The sequence below is a fragment of the Ictalurus furcatus genome, chromosome 1, assembly GCF_023375685.1.
Source record: "Ictalurus furcatus strain D&B chromosome 1, Billie_1.0, whole genome shotgun sequence".
Taxonomy (NCBI): Eukaryota; Metazoa; Chordata; class Actinopteri; order Siluriformes; family Ictaluridae; genus Ictalurus; species Ictalurus furcatus.
The window spans coordinates 38,885,428-38,903,226 of NC_071255.1; the positions used below are offsets into that span (position 1 = coordinate 38,885,428).

The window sequence follows — 17,799 nt, forward strand, 5'->3', positions numbered from 1 at the left end:
GGGGTGCCAATAATTGTTGCACACCTATATTTAACAATTTGCAGTTGTTTGATATCCATGAGAGCAGAGTATTTTTGTGAATTTTTTAAAAGATTAAACAATAAAGACAATTTTTCACAGCCTTCTTTTCTCATTTTTACAGAGGGTGCCAATATTTGTGGAGGACAGTGTGTGTGTGTATATATATATATATATATAGGCTGGTAGTATTGTCATTTACTAGCCGACTCGGTAACTAATACATTAGGAAATGTGGAACTAGGAAGTGAACTGAATACACATGTTTTCTTACTGAACATGTATGTGTGTTTGTGTGAAAAATACACATGTGATCTATTTTACTGAATATGGGTGTGTTACATAATAAAGTAAGTCATTTTCAAAATGTTGAAATAATGAATACATTTGCATCTGTGTGCACTTGTAACCCGTGTTGTACTAAATGTCCATGTGTGTGTTTAAAAATACACGTCATTTGTTTTTCTGAGAGTGTGTGTGTGTGTGTGTGTGTGTGTGTGTGAGTACATGTGATTTTTAAAAATATATATTTTATTTTATGTTTAAACAGTGTTTATTAGGGCTTGAGGATGGCCGACCTGAGCGTACGTGTTATACATTAGCACAAGGTGCTGTGAATTTACAAGCACATACAAAGCTATTCATTGTACAGTCCCCTCCAAAGGTATTAGAACACAAGGACAGTTCATGTGTGTGTGCTGTACACCAAAGACATTTGGGTTTGAGATCAAAAGATGGAGATGAGATGAGAGTTTAGGATTTCAGAGCTGGATGTGTTAAACAACATGAAACATGGAACCTTTTGTATCAGAACACCCGATTTTAGGTGATCAGAAGTAATAGGAACAGATCAGTCTTGAAGTAAATGAAAGTATATGAGACTTAATATTTGGTTACATAAACCTTTTACTAGCAAAAGTATCTGGGGGGGTGTGTGGGGGGTGGGGGGGGGGTTGGGTTCTCCCTTCAGTCTCCTCTTCAGGAGGTGAAATGCTGATCAGTTGGGTGAAGGTCTGGTGATTGACTTGAACAGGATGATCTGTGTAAATTGTTATTATTTTGTCTTCTGAGAAACATGTAAATATCTTATCTAGCTTCTGAAGGGCAGGACTAAAGGAAAAAATTATATGGTTAAAATAAAAAAATAACAACAATTTACACAGATCATCTGGTTCAAAAGTTTACACCCCCAGCACTTAATGTACCATGTTGCTTCTTGAGCATCAGTGAATGTCTGCACCTTTTGTAATAGTTGTGTACGAGTCCCTCAGTTGTCCTCAGTTTTGGAAACAGCTCAAATATGCAGAAGATGCTTGAAAAGTAAAGAATGTGCAGGACCTGGAGGGTTTTTCTGAAGAACAGTGGGCAGTTTAACAGGGACTCGTAAACAACACAAAACATTAAACAGTCGTAGATCATCTAGGTAACGACACACAGTATTAATTATCAAGGGTGCGTAAACTTTTAACTGGTTCATTTGTGTCTGAATAAAGTGGAGGTGGATATCAGAAGGAACAGTCAGTATCTGATGTTCTCCAGCTGCTTTAAGTACTACAGTGCATCTCATCCTCATGGACTGCACCAGATTGGTCAGTTCTTGCTGTGAGATGTTCCTCCACTCTTCCACCAAGACATCTGCAAGTTCTCCATCACGTCTGGAGGGACACATGCTTACATGTAATTTTCCACTGCGAGGACGATCATCTGTCCTTCCTGTCTCCCTGTAGCACCGTCTCAGGCGTCTTACATTACAGACATTACAGTTTGTAATGTCTGTACAGTTTGTACAGTTACATATTGCTCTGAACACATCTGCAGTCCTCATGCCTCCCTGCAGCAGGTCTATGGCATGTTCAGGTGAGCAGGAACCCTAGACATCTTTCTTCTGGTGTTTTTCAGTCAGTAGAAAGGTCTCTTTAGTGTCCTAACTTATTGTACCTGTGACCTTAATCACCTTCCACCTGTAAACTGTTAGTGTCTTAACGACTGTTCCACAGCTGCGGAACCCTTCGTTTAAACCCTTTCCAATAAAGATCTGAAAAGATTATTCGGATTTTACAAAATTATCTTTAAAATACACTCTTCTGAAAAAGGATCATTTCTTTTTTTGCTGAGTTTATATATACTTGCTGGTCATCCTCACGCTCTCTAATAATCACGATTTAAACACCAAATAAATAATAATCACAATTTCATTTGTGTACACGTGATCTGTATTGTACTAAACACATGTGTGTGAGAGTGTGTGTACAAATGATGTGTGTGTGTGAGTGTGAGTGTGTGTGAGTGTGAGTGTGTACAAATGATATATGTGTGTGTGAATGTTTGTATAAATGATGTGTGTGTGTGTGTGTGTGTTCTTACTTGTCTATTCTGTGTTTAAAGAGAAGACTGAGCTGACTGGTCTGTTTGTGGAGAAGCCAAAGGATGCAGTGGCCATTACAGGTACAACACATGCATACACACACATACACACACACACGCACACACACACACACATAAATACACACATACACACACGCACACACACACACACAAATACACACATACACACACACACACACAAATACACACATAGACTCATACACACACACACACACACACACACAAATACACACATAGACACACACACACACGCACACATATGCACACACACGCACACACACACGCACACACACATACACACAGATAAAAGCATTGTGTATTATATTAAAGTTCTCTCCATGCATATCAATCATATGTTCAGATAAACTGGTTTGTGTTTTGCTGTATATGTTTATATGTTTTGTTTGTTTTCTGTGCGTGTGTGTGTGTGTGTGTCTGTGTGTGTGTGTAGGGAAGGATGTGATGTTTATTGCTAAGGTGGATGCCTCCACTCTGACCAGGAAGCCCACTATGAAGTGGTTGAAGGGGAAGTGGCTCGATCTCGGCAGTAAAGCTGGAAAACACCTGCAGTTTAAAGAGACGTACGACAGGAACACCAAGGTGTGTGTGTGTGTGTGTGTGTGTGTGTGTGTGTGAAAGCTAGCACACTATAAAAGACATAAACATAAATAGAAACTTAAGAAAAAAATAGAACATCATGAAACTCGGACAGTAGGAGGACACTGGGAACTACGAATCTGTGAAACATCTACAAGATCAGGAAAACATCGTGACAGAGACAGAAAAGGAAATCCTGGAAACAGGCATTTTACATTCCTGTCATTTGGCAGATGTCCTTATCCAGAACACCCTACAGACACGAAAGAACATTATATTGTTCAGTTATTTTAAACAGCTGAGCACTGGGGGTTAAGGGCCTTGCTCATGGGGCCAGCAGTAGCAGTTTAGAAGTGCGGGGATTTAAACTCATAACCTTCTGAACAGTGGTCCAGTGCCGCTGAGATACCTCTGCCTAAAAACTAAACAAACAGCTAAATACACGGGAGCATCAGAGTAAAAAAACACACACACACACACACACACACACACACAATAAAACTTGAAGACTAACATACTTTCAAATGTTTTGTAAATAATTTTCTTTAAATTAATAACAATTAGTAATGAAAAAGCACACAATACTGTTCAACACAGTAACACTTCAGTCATTACTCGTGAGTGATTCATACAACCTGAAGACGTTATTGTACAAAACAGGGCTGACGAATTCATTTATATATTACATTCTAATTACTTAAAACAATAAAATAATAATAAACTGAACAAACATCAACATTAGCGTTCTGTTTGCTCGTATTACAGAAAACACAGAAGGTAAAAACTCAGTCGCATTTAAACGAACAAACAAGAAAGTCATGAGAAGGCAATGTCATAATTTTATCATTTACTTTCATGTTTTTATTCTTTATTTATCTGCAGTATGTTTGAGCTCGGTTATCATTTCTTTACCTACTCCAATCTGTGTAAAGCCCCACAATCTCCAACATGTCAGATGATTTCCTCTTTACTCGTCACTACATAGAGTATGTTTTAATGCAGTTGTGCACTATATGGCCACTAGGATATATATATTTTTAAATTTAACCATGGATTTGTATGTATTAATATATCAGTTTTGTAATCAAGTATAATATATTAACAACTAATATTGTACTAAAATCGATATTACATATACATCTCGGAATTTTAATCAGCTGCTCAGTAGAGGAGCTCTTCTTCTTTGAAGAGTTGAAACTCAAATGATATCCTAGTGGCCACATAGTGCACTACTTAGTCTCTACAACGACATTGAAACATACCCTATGTAGTGACAGCCTTCTGTGTTTTATGTAATACAAGCAAACGTTATGCTTTAAAAATATTATTTCATTGTTTTAAGTAATTAGAACGTACCTTTTAAATTAATTTGTAACATATTCAAGTTGTATGAATCACTTAAAGGAGACCTGTTATGCAAAATTCACTTTTACATGGTGTGTGAAGATAAGTGTGTGTCAGCAGTGTGTGTACACACCCACCCTACAGCAGTAAAAATCCACACACTCTTCCTTTTATATTCCCAATAAATCATATCATAAACAGTGTCTCAAAATACACCCTAACAATACATCACGTTGGAACAAGCCCCACCCACAGCTGGTGATGGACTCTGCCCTATTAGCATAGTTCCTCCCCTGAGTGAGCTGCACACAGTTGGACATGTTCTTCGTGCTGTGCTGAGAAGAACGTCTGAGCTTCGTAAGAGTTGTAAGTGTTCTGTTGTTTTCTGTAAGAATGAACATCAGAAGTTTTATTTTGGATAACCCTAACCCTAACCCATTTCACACCAGACTGCTTTGTGAACGCGGGTCAGTACAAAGCAGGATTTCTCAATCATGGATCAGTACCAACTGTTCCTGATCCAGCTTCAGATCCAGAAGATGGAAGTATCGCACTTTATATTTTGTGAATGTTTGCAAATCGCCTTGTTGTTTGCATGCATTTTTACTACATGAATATAAATTTAAACAATAAAATGAAGCTCATTAGTAATGACTGAAGTGCTACTGTGTTGTTCTTCAGAGGTTAATGATGTGGAACAGTATTACACATTGTCATGTAGATCAGAGAGGAAACTCTAAACTACAGTTCCGAGGAGCCATTGCACCTCACTGCATCAGTCACATGACCACCTGCACCTGAATCAAGTTCTTGTTAACGAGCACTTGTGTATATGGCCACGGTTTGCATTGCATTGCACTGTCTTTCTTTGCCATGTTATGCTCTTGCTTATATTTCCTTATTCTGGTACCTTGCCACAAGTTCCATAGTTCTTGTTGTGTTTTGAACTTTATTAAAACTAAATCTGCACTTGCATCTGTCTCCGCCTTGAAATCGTGACACGTGGTAATTCGTTATTGTTTCTTATATAAAAGAAAATTATTTACAAATTTTTTTTCACAGGTCAAAGTTCATCTAGATAAAGTTGGAGGGAAACAAAAGTAACCACAAACTGAATGTATATCTTGTGTCCTACATCCATTCCCCTTCAGTCAATCTTTTCCAGTCTTTTCCAGTCTTTTTCACCAGATCAATTTAATTGATGTTTTCTCTGACCTCTGTTTTAGCTAAAGCAGAAAAGCATACTTCTCAGGTGGCTCCCTTGTTGCTGTAGCAATGAGTCAAAAATCATAAATGCTATGGGTAAACGGTAAATGTTGCCACTTCTAGGAGACTATAAAACCAGGGACCTGATCGAGAAGAAATTTGTTACAGATGAGGAAACAATGAAGGTGGTTTAGGTGGCTAGCCAGGTAAGTTTCAGTTTAGTATGTGCCAACCCTGGGTTTTAGGTACCATGAAAGTGGCTCGGCTTTTACTAGTGTTCATCGTCATAGTAACTTACTCTCCACGGCTAACCTGTTCCGAGGCAGGTTATGTTCTGGGTAAGAGAACGCAAACCCAACTTGGACCAATCAGCTGTGAGCAAAGTGACATATAGCCTAAGTGACGAAACTAATTCAACTTAGTGTCTGTTGCAATGGCGTCATCATTTCTTTGTAATCCTGTGAACATCTCAGCGCAAACTGTAAGAAGAGCACTTCTCAGAGAAAGTTTCCTCCGGGTACTCTGGTTTCCTCCCCCAGTCCAAAGACATGCATGGTAGACTGATTGGCATGTTCAAAAGTGTCCGTAGTATATGAATGGGTGTGTGAATGTGTGCGTGAGCGTGCCCTGCGATGGATTGGTACCCTGTCCAGGGTGTACCCCACCTTGTGCCCCATGCTCCCTGGGATAGGTTCCAGGTTCCTTGTGACCCTGTAGGATAAGCGGTATAGAAAATGGATGGATATTTAATATTTTAATATTTAATTAAAACAAAATTTGATTTATATTAAATGAAATTACATGAAAGATGTTGGGGTTACAAATTTTCAATTAGTTTATTCTTATTGTGAGCCTGTAAAAGTAAACTTAATCATTTACACAATCAGTAAAGTTCCCGAGCTTTGGCAGCAGAGACGGTGTTGCTTTTTGTGGTTAGTGTGGGTTTAAATTCCTGATATTTCCGCATAATAATTTCTTGTTCTTCACTTGGAAGTATGCTGCTTTTTTCCATATTGAACGCTGTTAGTTGTTCGGTGCGTCTCTTTTCTGTGCACAAGCTCGTGGACTAATCATAGCATAAGGATCAAAACCTAAGTTAAGAGAAAGTTTATAACCAGCGTCATGATACCAATAAAGCCTGATTGGATTGGTTTGGTTTTGTTAAAACTAATCCCATAACCCTGAGTTTGTTCAACTACCTTCATGGTACAGGCCCGTGGTTTATTGTGTCTCTTATCTGTGTATGTATGTGTGTTGCATGTGTATTCAGGTGTATACGTATGAGATGAAGATAGTGAAAGCGAAGCCAGGCGATGCAGGAGGTTACAGGTGTGAAGTGACATCGAAAGATAAATGTGACAGCTGCACTTTTGAGATCTCAGTGGAAAGTAAGCAACATACAATACATGCTCTCTCTCTCTCTCTCACTCACACACACACACACACACACACACACACACACACACACAGTGATGTGCCATTAAGATTAAAGTTGTGTCTGTCCAATTGTGCTTTTAGATGCTGAACAAGATCAAGCTCAGGACATTCTGTCTGCCTTCAAACGATCGTAAGTCTGTGTGTGCAGAAAGTGTGTTCTGGGTCTCACTGATACTGGTGTGTGTGTGTGTGTCTGTGTATATAAACTGTGTGTATTTATAAATGTGTGTTTCCAGTGATGCGGGTGAGGATGAAGGAGAGTTGGACTTCAGCGCTCTGCTCAAAGCCACTAAAAAGTCAGTAATCAGTCCTTCTAAAGATCAGACCTGTGTTCTAATCAACACACACCACTACATAAGTGTATAATTTGTGTGAAATTAATTTTCTGGACAATTTTTTTCCATCCTGAATGGTCTATATATACATTATATCACAACATTAAATTTCACTTTCAGTATAAAATGTTGAAATTAGTGTAACAGTCAGCTGTGTTTAGTAGATACCTTCACTGTGTATGTGTGTGTGTGTGTGTCAGGCCTAAAAAGGTACAGCCAGAGGTTGATGAGAATGAGGTCTGGGAGATGCTGAAGAATGCTCATCCGAGTGAATATGAGAAAATTGCATTTAAATATGGAATCACAGACCTGAGAGGAATGTTGAAACGTCTGAAGAAGATGAAACATGTGGAGCAGAAACACAGTGAAGGTGAGAGTGTGAGGTTAATGAGGGATCACAGCAGATGAGAGAGTAATAAAGAGGTGCGTCCCCTGGTTACCGTTGAAACTGACATTGGGGCATCATGGCCAAGAGCTTTTTCCAGATGCCGATTCTTTCTACCTGATGTCCTTGGGCAACACATCTCAATTTTCTGTGAAGTGCTACCAGTCTCACACACTTTCACCAGTTAGACTGGAAACCACATTCTCAAAGCACCCCAACTGTTTTCCCAAACCCCCCTCAACCACATCATCAAAGCCCCCTCAACCAGGTCCTGAAAGCTCCTTCAACCACATTCCCAAAACCTTCTCAATCATGTTTCCCAAGCCCCTACACCACATTCCTAGTGCCCCTGCAATAAAGTTCATGAAACCCTCTCAAATACGCACCTAAACCCCCGTCAACCACGTTTTCAATGTCCTCTCAACCACATTTCCTGTGCCCTTTCAACCTCGTTCCCAAAGCTCCCACAATAAAGTTTGCAAAACGTTCTCAACCACATTTCAAACTCTCCTCAATCATGTTCTCAATGTCCTATCAACCACATTTCCAGTGCACTCTCAACCTTATTCCCAAAATCTTCACAAGTCTAACCCTAACGTTCCCAAACTCCCCTCAACCACTATCCCAAAACACTTTAACTATATTTCCAAAGCCCCCAGAACCATGCCCAACCCTCTTTTTGGTCTTGGGTCTTGGGCAGGCTGCAATTGCTGGTGTCTTGTCAATTTGTGGACACACCTACCCATGGCCTAAGGGGAAGTCCAGATATCATACTCCCACCCATCAAACTGCACACTTCTTTGGATTTTCTGTAAGTCCTGCCCATCTGAAGGATCTCAGGACAGCCCTCGGATGTTGTAAATGGTGCTGCCATTCATTACTGTAAATGATTACACCACCTAAATATGCAGTGGCATATGCACTGTGCAGATGGGGTATTTTGTCCTGAGACATTAAAACACTACTGGGGCTCAAACAACCCAAGTGGAAGGGTGACAAAGTGGTGTAACCCAAATGGAGTGCCATTTTTTTCTCAGGATATTGGAATTAAGGGAATCAAAGTTATTACCCCTTGGTTAAATCCAGTGTCAAAAAAAACAAAAAACAAGCCACACCTAACCAGATGAACACTTCATCAATGCACAGCATTGGGTATGCATCAAATTTAGACACTGCATTGACTTTTCTAAAGTCCACACAAAAACAGACCAACCTGTCAGCCTTGGTCACCAAGACCATGGGCTGCTCCAATCACTGTGGGACTCCTCAATTACTCCGATGTTGAGCATAGTCTTGTGTTCCTCCCTATTTTTCTGTGCTCAGGCAAATGGTAGGGTTGGCTGCGTACAACCACACCTAGAGCACACCCCAGGCAACCTGTGCTCTCTGGTGAGAGGTGGTCTCCAAAGGGGACCAAGTGAATTGGCCCACACCTTTTAGACTTACCGCTGGTCCCAGCTCCTCCCTCTTGGGAACCACTGTTGCCAGAGCCACAACCACCTCTCTCCATGGTTTCAGAACATTGAGGTGGTATATTTGAAGTGCATCACCTCTATCCCTTCATTTGACCTCATAGTCAAGTTTTGCTGTCCGGTCCAAATTACTGTATGAGCCCATAGAATAATTCGAATGGAGATAAATCCATGGAGGCTTGTGGGACCTCTTGTACTACAAATAACAGGGGTTCAAGCCACTTCCCAATTCCAATCATCATTGTGAATGAATTTTATTTTTTTTAGCATTTGACTAAACCTTTTGGCTAGTCCATCTATTTGCAGATGGTAAGCACTGGTGACAATCAATTTAACCCCCAATAATTTGCATCATTTGCAAAGAGTGTGTGACATTAAAGTAGTGCCTTGGACAGTCAGGATCTTGGGAGATAACTCTGAAGAGTGCCTCTGCAAAACAGCATGCTGAGATGTTGTGAAGAGGCAGTGCTTCTGCATTTTGCATTGCATAATCCACTAAAACTAACACAAAGCGATGCCCTTCTATTGATGTCCATTCTAATGGCCTGATGAGGTCTATACCAATTCTTTCAATGGGGCCCTCCATTAATTGAATGGGGTGCAATGGTGCTTTTTGGTGGTCACCAGCTGACATTCACAACATGCTGCACACCACCTGCGTACATCACCACAAATGCCCAGCCAACCATGGGCCATGATATTGTTTGGTGCCATATTCTGCCCTAAGTGCCCAGCTGTGGGATTATGATGAACCACATGGAAAAACATTTCCCTGCAGCTCCTTGGTACCAACAACTGGGTTTCATCATGAGACTATTCCAAGGGGAAATCTCCAAAGTGAATCCCCATGAAGGGTGAAGGGGCGGGGCACTCCCTACCCACCCTCTCTCCCTTATGCTGAGCTGATGTCAACGGCCCAAGCACTGCCTCCACTGCCCATGCTATGCATATTCTGCACTGTGCCTCACTACTGCAGGACCCAGCCACTAACATTTCCCCTACCGATATCTAAAAATCATCCCTGCAGTGCCAACAAACCTTCCCAGTCTTTGTCCAAATCCTCTTCCCAAAACCCTGCCAACTACATTCCAAATGTCCCCTCAACCACATTCGTAAAACCTCCTAAACTGTGTTCCCAAAGTCCCTTTGACCTCGTTCCCAGAGCCTCCTCAAACATGTTCTGTAATCCCCTTCAACAATTGCACCCCTTTTAATCTCAACAATTCTCATCACAATTCCTGTTCTATTTATCATAATCCCACCCCCCTTCAATACCAACACCTGACCCATTCATCTTAACCAGAGGAGGAGTTATTTTCAATTGCACTTCCTTCATCCTAACCCCTTTCCTTTCATTCTAACTCCTCTCTCTTTCATTCCAACCCCCGGAAAGGCCTGCCCTGTCTCTACACATCACATTTTGTTCTCCCATGACCTCTGCAGCCTTACTGATTTCAACTCAAGCCTTGACTTTCCACCTTCACAGTCAATGTGGCTGGGATTGACTTACTTATGAAGTTCATTACCTGATCTCCTCACACCCCTGCTGAGAGCTTCTTCATCATCACTATCCACCTTCTCAGCTCCATTCAGACACAAATTCCAGTTGCTCCAGTCCAAGTATTCAGAGTTCTCCCCATGAACAATTCCACCATAACCCCTCACACCACTATGACAGCTAAACCTTTAAGTCTGTTCATGATAACATCCTATAAAATGACTGATCCTCCTTTAGTTCCCAATAATGATGCTTTCCCATGTACCACCTTCAACACTACACCGACATCCTCTTCTTCAGTTAATCCTACACAAATATCTCCTGGGGGTCTAGTAGCTTGAAGGAAATGCTTCTCAGAATTTTACCCATTTACACTTCCTCAATCATTCATAACCTGATAGCATGGGGTCTCTCTCTCTCTCTCTCTCTCATTCTGTGTGTGTGTGTGTGCGTGTGTGTAGCATTTCTGAAGCGTTTGGACGAGTGGTACTCTGTAATGAAGGGGAAGAAGGTTGTGCTTCGTGTGGAGGTTGCCGATCCCAACGTTGAAGTCAAATGGCTCCGAAACGGCCAGGAGATCAAACCTTCAGCCAAGTAAAACACACATGCACACAGACACACATGCACAGGCACATTTTCTGAGTCTGAGAGATCTGATTGGCTGGTTCTCTGTGTTGTAGGTACATTATGGAGGCCAATGGGAATGTCCGCACTCTTACCATAAATAAGTGCGCGTTGTCAGATGATGCAGCTTATGAGTGTGTGATTGGAGAAGATAAGTGTTTCACTGAGATCTACGTCAAAGGTGTGTGTTTGGGGACGGTGGGGTGTTAATGTATGTGTCTGTGAGTTAGTGAAGTTAGATGTTCATATACAAAGAAAGAGAGACAGAGCGTGTGTATAAAAATGTGTGTGTGTGATCAAGTCAAGCCAAATGGGTTTTTATTGACATTCCTCTGTATAGCTTGTGTACATTGGAATGAAATGTCATTTCTCCAGGAACATGGTGCAACATGGAACAGTAAATAAGACTACATAAAGTGCAAATACACAACAGCGTGAAATGAGTGCAGGAAAATAAGTAAACAGAACAATGAACACACAGGACAACAGAACAGTGCTGTGCAGAAAAGCTACAACACAATGGACTGTCAACTATTGTGTAGTGTAGCAGCAATACGTATAGCAGCAATACTGGCAGCAAAATGAGACTCATTAAAAGTTTCTGATGCAGCTTTGTAAAGTGCAGGTGTGCAGTGGTATTGAGTTGTACAGAGTTGGGTGTTTGACTAGCCCAGGTGAGCATTGGGAGGCAGCAGGGTGTTGAGTAATCTGTCTGCCTCAGGAAAGAAACTGTTGTGGAGTCTGCTGGTGGCGGCACGGATGCTCCTGTACCTTCTGCCAAATAGCAGGAGGATGAAGAGTCCATGAGAGGGGTGCTGGTGGCTTTGTAGATGCAGTGGTTATTTTCCAAGGTGATGATGGTTGGTAGAGAGAACCTGATGATCATTTCAGCTATTCTCACAATCTGCTGTAGGGTCTTGCAGTCAGATAATGTGCAGTTCCCATAATACATGGTGAGACAGCTGGTCAGGACACACTCTGTTGTCCCTCCGTAGAGGGTGTCGAGGATGGGAGGGGTTAGCTCTCTTCAGCCTCCACAGGAAGTGGACGTGCTGCTGGGCCTTCTTGGCTAAGCAGCTGGTATTGAGAGTCCAGGAGCGGTCCTCTGTCATGTGCACACTAAGAAACTTGGAGCCTTTGACTCTCTCTACAGTTGTTCTGTTGATGTGCAGTGGTATTCTGACTCGTCATTGTTGCCGATGAGGCCTATAACTTTAGTGTCATCGCAAACTTGATGTAATTAGAACTGAACTTTGCAGCAGAGTCATGAGTCAGCAGGGTGAACAGCAGTCGACTGAGCACAAAGCCCTGGGGGATGCCGGTCAGAAAGTCCAGGATCCAGTTGCAGAGGGAGGTTTTTAAACCCAGCAGGCTCAGCTTTGTTATCAGTTTCTGTGGGATGATTGTGTTGAATACTGAACTGAATTAGATTAACTGCATCCATACGTAATTGTCCTTTTTGTGCAGGTGAGACAGAGAAAGGTGGATGGCAGCTATAGTGTAATCGGTCCAGTGTGCTGGGAAGATTGCTCTTTATGTGTTTCATAACTAGTTGCTCTAGGTGATGATAGATGTTAGGTGTTCATGATGATAGGTGTTAATGCAACAGGCTTGTAGTCATTCAGGCAGGACACAGATGATTTCTTCAGCACAGGGATGATCGTCTTGAAGCACTCAGGGACAACTGCTTGGCTGAGTGAGACATTGAAGATGTCTTCATCTACAAGCTTATCAGCACATTTCCTGAGCAGCCGGCCCGGTATGATGTCAGGACCTGCATCTTTCCGTGGGTTAACTCTGGACAGAGTTCCTGATATCTATTGCACAGTACTTGGTCAGTGGGAGTTGGGGTGGACTTTCCTGCTGGCAAATTTTTCTGTGCTTGGAACTTGGGTAGAAATTGTTAAGTGCATCTGGGAGCTAGGCATCACCATCGCAAACATGTGGTGTAGCTTTCTAGTCTGTGATGGCCCAAATGCCTTGCCACATACGCCTTGTGTTCTTGGTGTTTATGAAGAGGCCATGGATTTTTTTGTGCATTGTTGTGCTTCAACCTCTTTGAGGCTGGGACAGATTGGCCCTTGCTGTGTGGAGAGCTGCGTTGTCATCAGAGCTGAATGCGGTGTCTTGGGTTTTCAGTAGTTTCTGGTTTGCATGTGGTCTTGAAGAAATTCACATCATCTATGCACTTACTAAGGGTGAAGCCTTTAAGCACAGTGAATGTTGATGTAAACAAGGTATAACGTGTATGTTCCACAAATCGCAAAATCAATTTGCTGGTAGAAATTTGACAGCACTGATTTCAGAGTCGTGCTGTTAAAGTCCCGGAAACAATGAAAAAATAATTTGGGGTGCATTGTCTGTAGGTTACTGACAGCCCCATAGTGTGAAGTGCTAAGCGAACTTAGCACTTCGCTTGTGTTAGCAGCAGGTGGAATGTACACTGCGACGAAGAGCACGGTGGTACACTCTCTGGGTAGGTAATATGGGCGGCACTTCAGTCATAAACTCCACCAGCAATGAACAGTAGCCTGAGACTACAATGGCATTCCTGCGCTATTTGTTGTTTATGTAAACATACAGACCACCATTGCAATTCTTACTAGACCGTGCTGCTGTCTTGTCGGTGCAATATGCGGTTAACCTGACTAGCTGAATGCTTGTGTCCGGACTGCTGTCGTTGAACCATGTTTCCGATAAGAATGACAACATAGCAGTCTCTGAGTTCATGCTGGATAGTTAACTGTAGTCTGAGGAAGTCCAGTTTTTTTTTTGTTGAGGGAATGAATGTTGGAGAGGAGAATGGATGGTAGAGGCAGGCATGCTCTGTCCCAGCCAGCAGCATCAGGGCAATACTGCAGTCCTAGGGCCTGGTTCACATAGCAGCTAAAAGTCATGTAGCTCCTCCCATAGTCTATCATTTATTTCTCCTGATCTTTGTTTTCCAATGTTCAGCAAAAGTTGGTGATGATAGACATGTTCACCGGTGTTTCATACAGCATAGCACCATATTTCTGGACCCCAAGTGGCTGCTGCATGCTACCGCACCACCATCGTTGTCAGAGAACCAAATATGTTGTATGTTTGTGTTCATGATAGTGTGTGTGTGTGTCTTTCAGAGCCACCAGTTACAATCACAAAGCTGCTGGACGACTATCAAGTGGTGGTTGGCGAAAGGGTGGAGTTTGAGGTAGAGGTTTCAGAGGAAGGAGCACAAGTCATCTGGTTAGAAACATACACACACTATCTCTCTCTCTCTCTCTCTCTCTCTCTCTCTCACACACACACACACACACACACACACACACACACACTCAGAGCCACAATTCTAAACATACATACACAAATACATTCAATGTATTTACTGTATGTAGTGCTTTAAACTATATAAACTTCTGTCAGAAAGCAGACATTAAAGTGTGTGTGTGTGTGTGTGTCTGTGTGTGTGTATAGGTGCTATGAGGAGCAGGAGTTGAGCCGTGAAGATAAGAATCTGCACTATCGCTTTAAGGTGGACGGGATGCGCCATACGCTGGTAATTCAGGAGGCCACGCTGGACGATATGGGAATGTACCATGCTTACACCACTGGGGGCCACACTAAAGGAGAGCTCATTGTAGAGGGTAGATATCCATCTGTCTGCCTGAAGCTTTCTCTCCCAAAAACATTTAGGTTTTTCTCCACAGCTGTATTCAACTGCGAATGTCTCACATCCACACTCCCTTCCTCCTGTCTGTCTCTCTCTCTCTCTCTCTCTCTCTCTCTCTCTCTTTTACTCTGAGTAGAGAAGGAGTTGGAGATTTTACAGAGTATAGCTGATCTGACGGTGAAGTCAGCGGAACAGGCCATGTTTAAGTGTGAGGTCTCAGATGAGAAAGTGACGGGAAAGTGGTTTAAAAACGGAGTGGAAGTTCTGCCAAGCGACCGCATAAAAATCACACACATTGGCCGGTAACACACACACACACACACATACACACACACAACAAAACAATAACAAAAAAACCTCAACATGTTATATTCCTCTTATACCACAGCAATTTGCAACAGTTCAAATGTTTAACAGTCATTTCAGCTTTACCTCTGACAATTACACTGCAGACTAACTGCAAACTTATCAAAGATAAAGTTTTTTTAATCTGTTTATGTGGAGCGTTTGCCATACACGACCCAGTGAATGAGCCATGACTATGGAAATGATAATGTATTAGAACAAGCGCATTAATATAAACCTGTGATTTGCAAATATCTATTAATATGAATGTGTGTGTATGTGTGTGTGTGTGTGTGTGTGTGTGTCTAGGTTCCATCGTTTGACTATAGATGATGTAAAGCCGAGTGATGCTGGTGATTATACATTTATTCCTGATGGTTACGCTCTGTCCATCTCTGCCAAACTCAACTTCTTGGGTGAGATTTTATTATTTATTAATTATACATTAAGTATTTGTTAATTATTCAGTAGCCTTTTCAAGTAATTTTATAAGAAGTTAAAGTTTATAAATGTAGCAGACAAAACTATATCTAAAACATGCTAATGGATTAGTCACTTACCAAGGTATGAAAATGTAATATCAATAGATTTTATCAACGTCACAGTCAAGGGTTTATTATTTAGCATCTCCGCATTTGATTTATTTTCCATAACCTTGTAAAAGTGTTTTTAAAAATAAATAATTTCTCTAAATCATCCATCTTATTTACTTCTTCTTTTTGTCCTCTCAGAAATCAAGATTGACTATGTGCCAAGGCAAGGTGAGCAATCAATCAATTAATCAATCAATACGCCATCTGTCACTCTCTTCATTAATCTGTTTATTCATCCATCATTCTGTCTGTTTACATCAACCTCATAATTAATCTCAATTTTCTGTGTCACTGTCACTCTGTCTGTCTCTCTTTGTCCTGTCTGTCCTGTCTCTCTCTCTCCTGTCTCTATCAGATCCTCCTAAGATCCATCTCGATGTGTCGGGTAACGTGGTCTCTCAAAACACAATCATTGTTGTCGCTGGCAACAAGCTCCGCCTTGATGTGGAGATCACAGGAGAACCCGCCCCTACTGTGTGCTGGAAGAAGGGGGATGAAGTACACACAAACACACACACAAACACACAGGTCTAAGACAGATCAGAGACAGAATTAAGACATCTTAAACCGATTTACGCCAGGTCTGAGACCCATTTGAGACAGATCAGAGACAGAAAAGAGACAGATTGGAGACACATTTAAAATGGATCTGAGATAGTTTTGAGCAGATCTGAGCCAGATTTGAGTCAGATGTGAAATAGATCTGAGACAGATTTGAGACAGGTCTTAGAGAGATTTAAGATAGATCTGAGAAAGATCAAAGACAGGTCAGAGAGAGATTTGGGACAGATTATAGACAAATTGAAGACAGATCGGAGACAGAATGAAGATGAATCTGAGATAGATTTATCATAGATATTGAGGCAGATCTGGAACAGAATTTAGTCATATCTGAGAAGACATAAGACAGATTTAAGACAGACCTGAGACAGATTTAAGATAGATCTGAGACAGATTTAAGACACACCTGACACAGATTTAAGACAGATTTAAGACAGACCTAAGACAGATTTAAGACAGATCTGAGACAGATTTAAGACAGATCTGAGACAGATTTAAGACAGACCTGAGACAGATTTAAGACAGATTTAAGACAGACCAGAGACAGATTTAAGACAGACCTAAGACAGATTTAAGACAGACCAGAGACAGATTTAAGACAGACCTAAGACAGATTTAAGACAGACCAGAGACAGATTTAAGACAGAACTGAGACAGATTTAAGACAGACCTGAGACAGATTTAAGACTAATTTAAGACAGACCTGAGACAGATTTAAGACAGATCTGAGACAGATTTAAGATAGATCTGAGACAGATTTAAGATAGATCTGAGACAGATTTAAGACAGATTTGAGACAGACCTTATACAGATTTAAGACAGATTTAAGACAGACCTGACACAGATTTAAGACAGATCTGAGACAAATTTAAGACAGATTTAAGACAGATTTAAGACGGATGTAAGACAGACCTGAGACAGATTTAAGACAGATCTGAGACAGATTTAAGACAGATTTAAGACAGACCTGAGACAGATTTAAGACAGACCTGAGACAGATTTAAGACAGATCTGAGACAGATTTAAGACAGATTTAAGACAGACCTGAGACAGATTTAAGACAGACCTGAGACAGATTTAAGACAGATCTGAGACAGATTTAAGACAGATTTAAGACAGACCTGAGACAGATTTAAGACAGATCTGAGACGGATTTAAGACAGACCTGAAACAGATTTAAGACAGACCTGAGACAGATTTAAGACAGATTTAAGACAGACCACATTTAAGACAGACCTGAGATAGATTTAAGACAAACCTGAGACAGATTTAAGACAGACCTGAGACAGATTTAAGACAGACCCGAGACAGATTTAAGACAGACCACATTTAAGACAGACCCGAGACAGA

General features: G+C 41.3%; 1 protein-coding gene across 2 annotated transcripts in view; it reads left to right on the forward strand.

The window, feature by feature from the left end:
* The window catches only part of mybpc2b (myosin binding protein Cb), a 42,154-nt gene that overhangs the window by 10,478 nt on the left and 13,877 nt on the right, over window positions 1-17,799 (forward strand). For both annotated transcript variants that reach the window (XM_053638129.1, XM_053638123.1), the window contains 14 exons: window positions 2,404-2,463; window positions 2,855-3,003; window positions 6,821-6,938; window positions 7,069-7,117; window positions 7,224-7,283; window positions 7,523-7,692; window positions 11,139-11,271; window positions 11,358-11,482; window positions 14,421-14,526; window positions 14,755-14,924; window positions 15,087-15,252; window positions 15,605-15,711; window positions 16,027-16,056; window positions 16,244-16,386. In XM_053638129.1, the coding sequence (XP_053494104.1) occupies window positions 2,404-2,463; window positions 2,855-3,003; window positions 6,821-6,938; window positions 7,069-7,117; window positions 7,224-7,283; window positions 7,523-7,692; window positions 11,139-11,271; window positions 11,358-11,482; window positions 14,421-14,526; window positions 14,755-14,924; window positions 15,087-15,252; window positions 15,605-15,711; window positions 16,027-16,056; window positions 16,244-16,386 (1,586 nt within the window). The remainder of the gene's footprint in view (window positions 1-2,403; window positions 2,464-2,854; window positions 3,004-6,820; window positions 6,939-7,068; window positions 7,118-7,223; window positions 7,284-7,522; window positions 7,693-11,138; window positions 11,272-11,357; window positions 11,483-14,420; window positions 14,527-14,754; window positions 14,925-15,086; window positions 15,253-15,604; window positions 15,712-16,026; window positions 16,057-16,243; window positions 16,387-17,799) is intronic.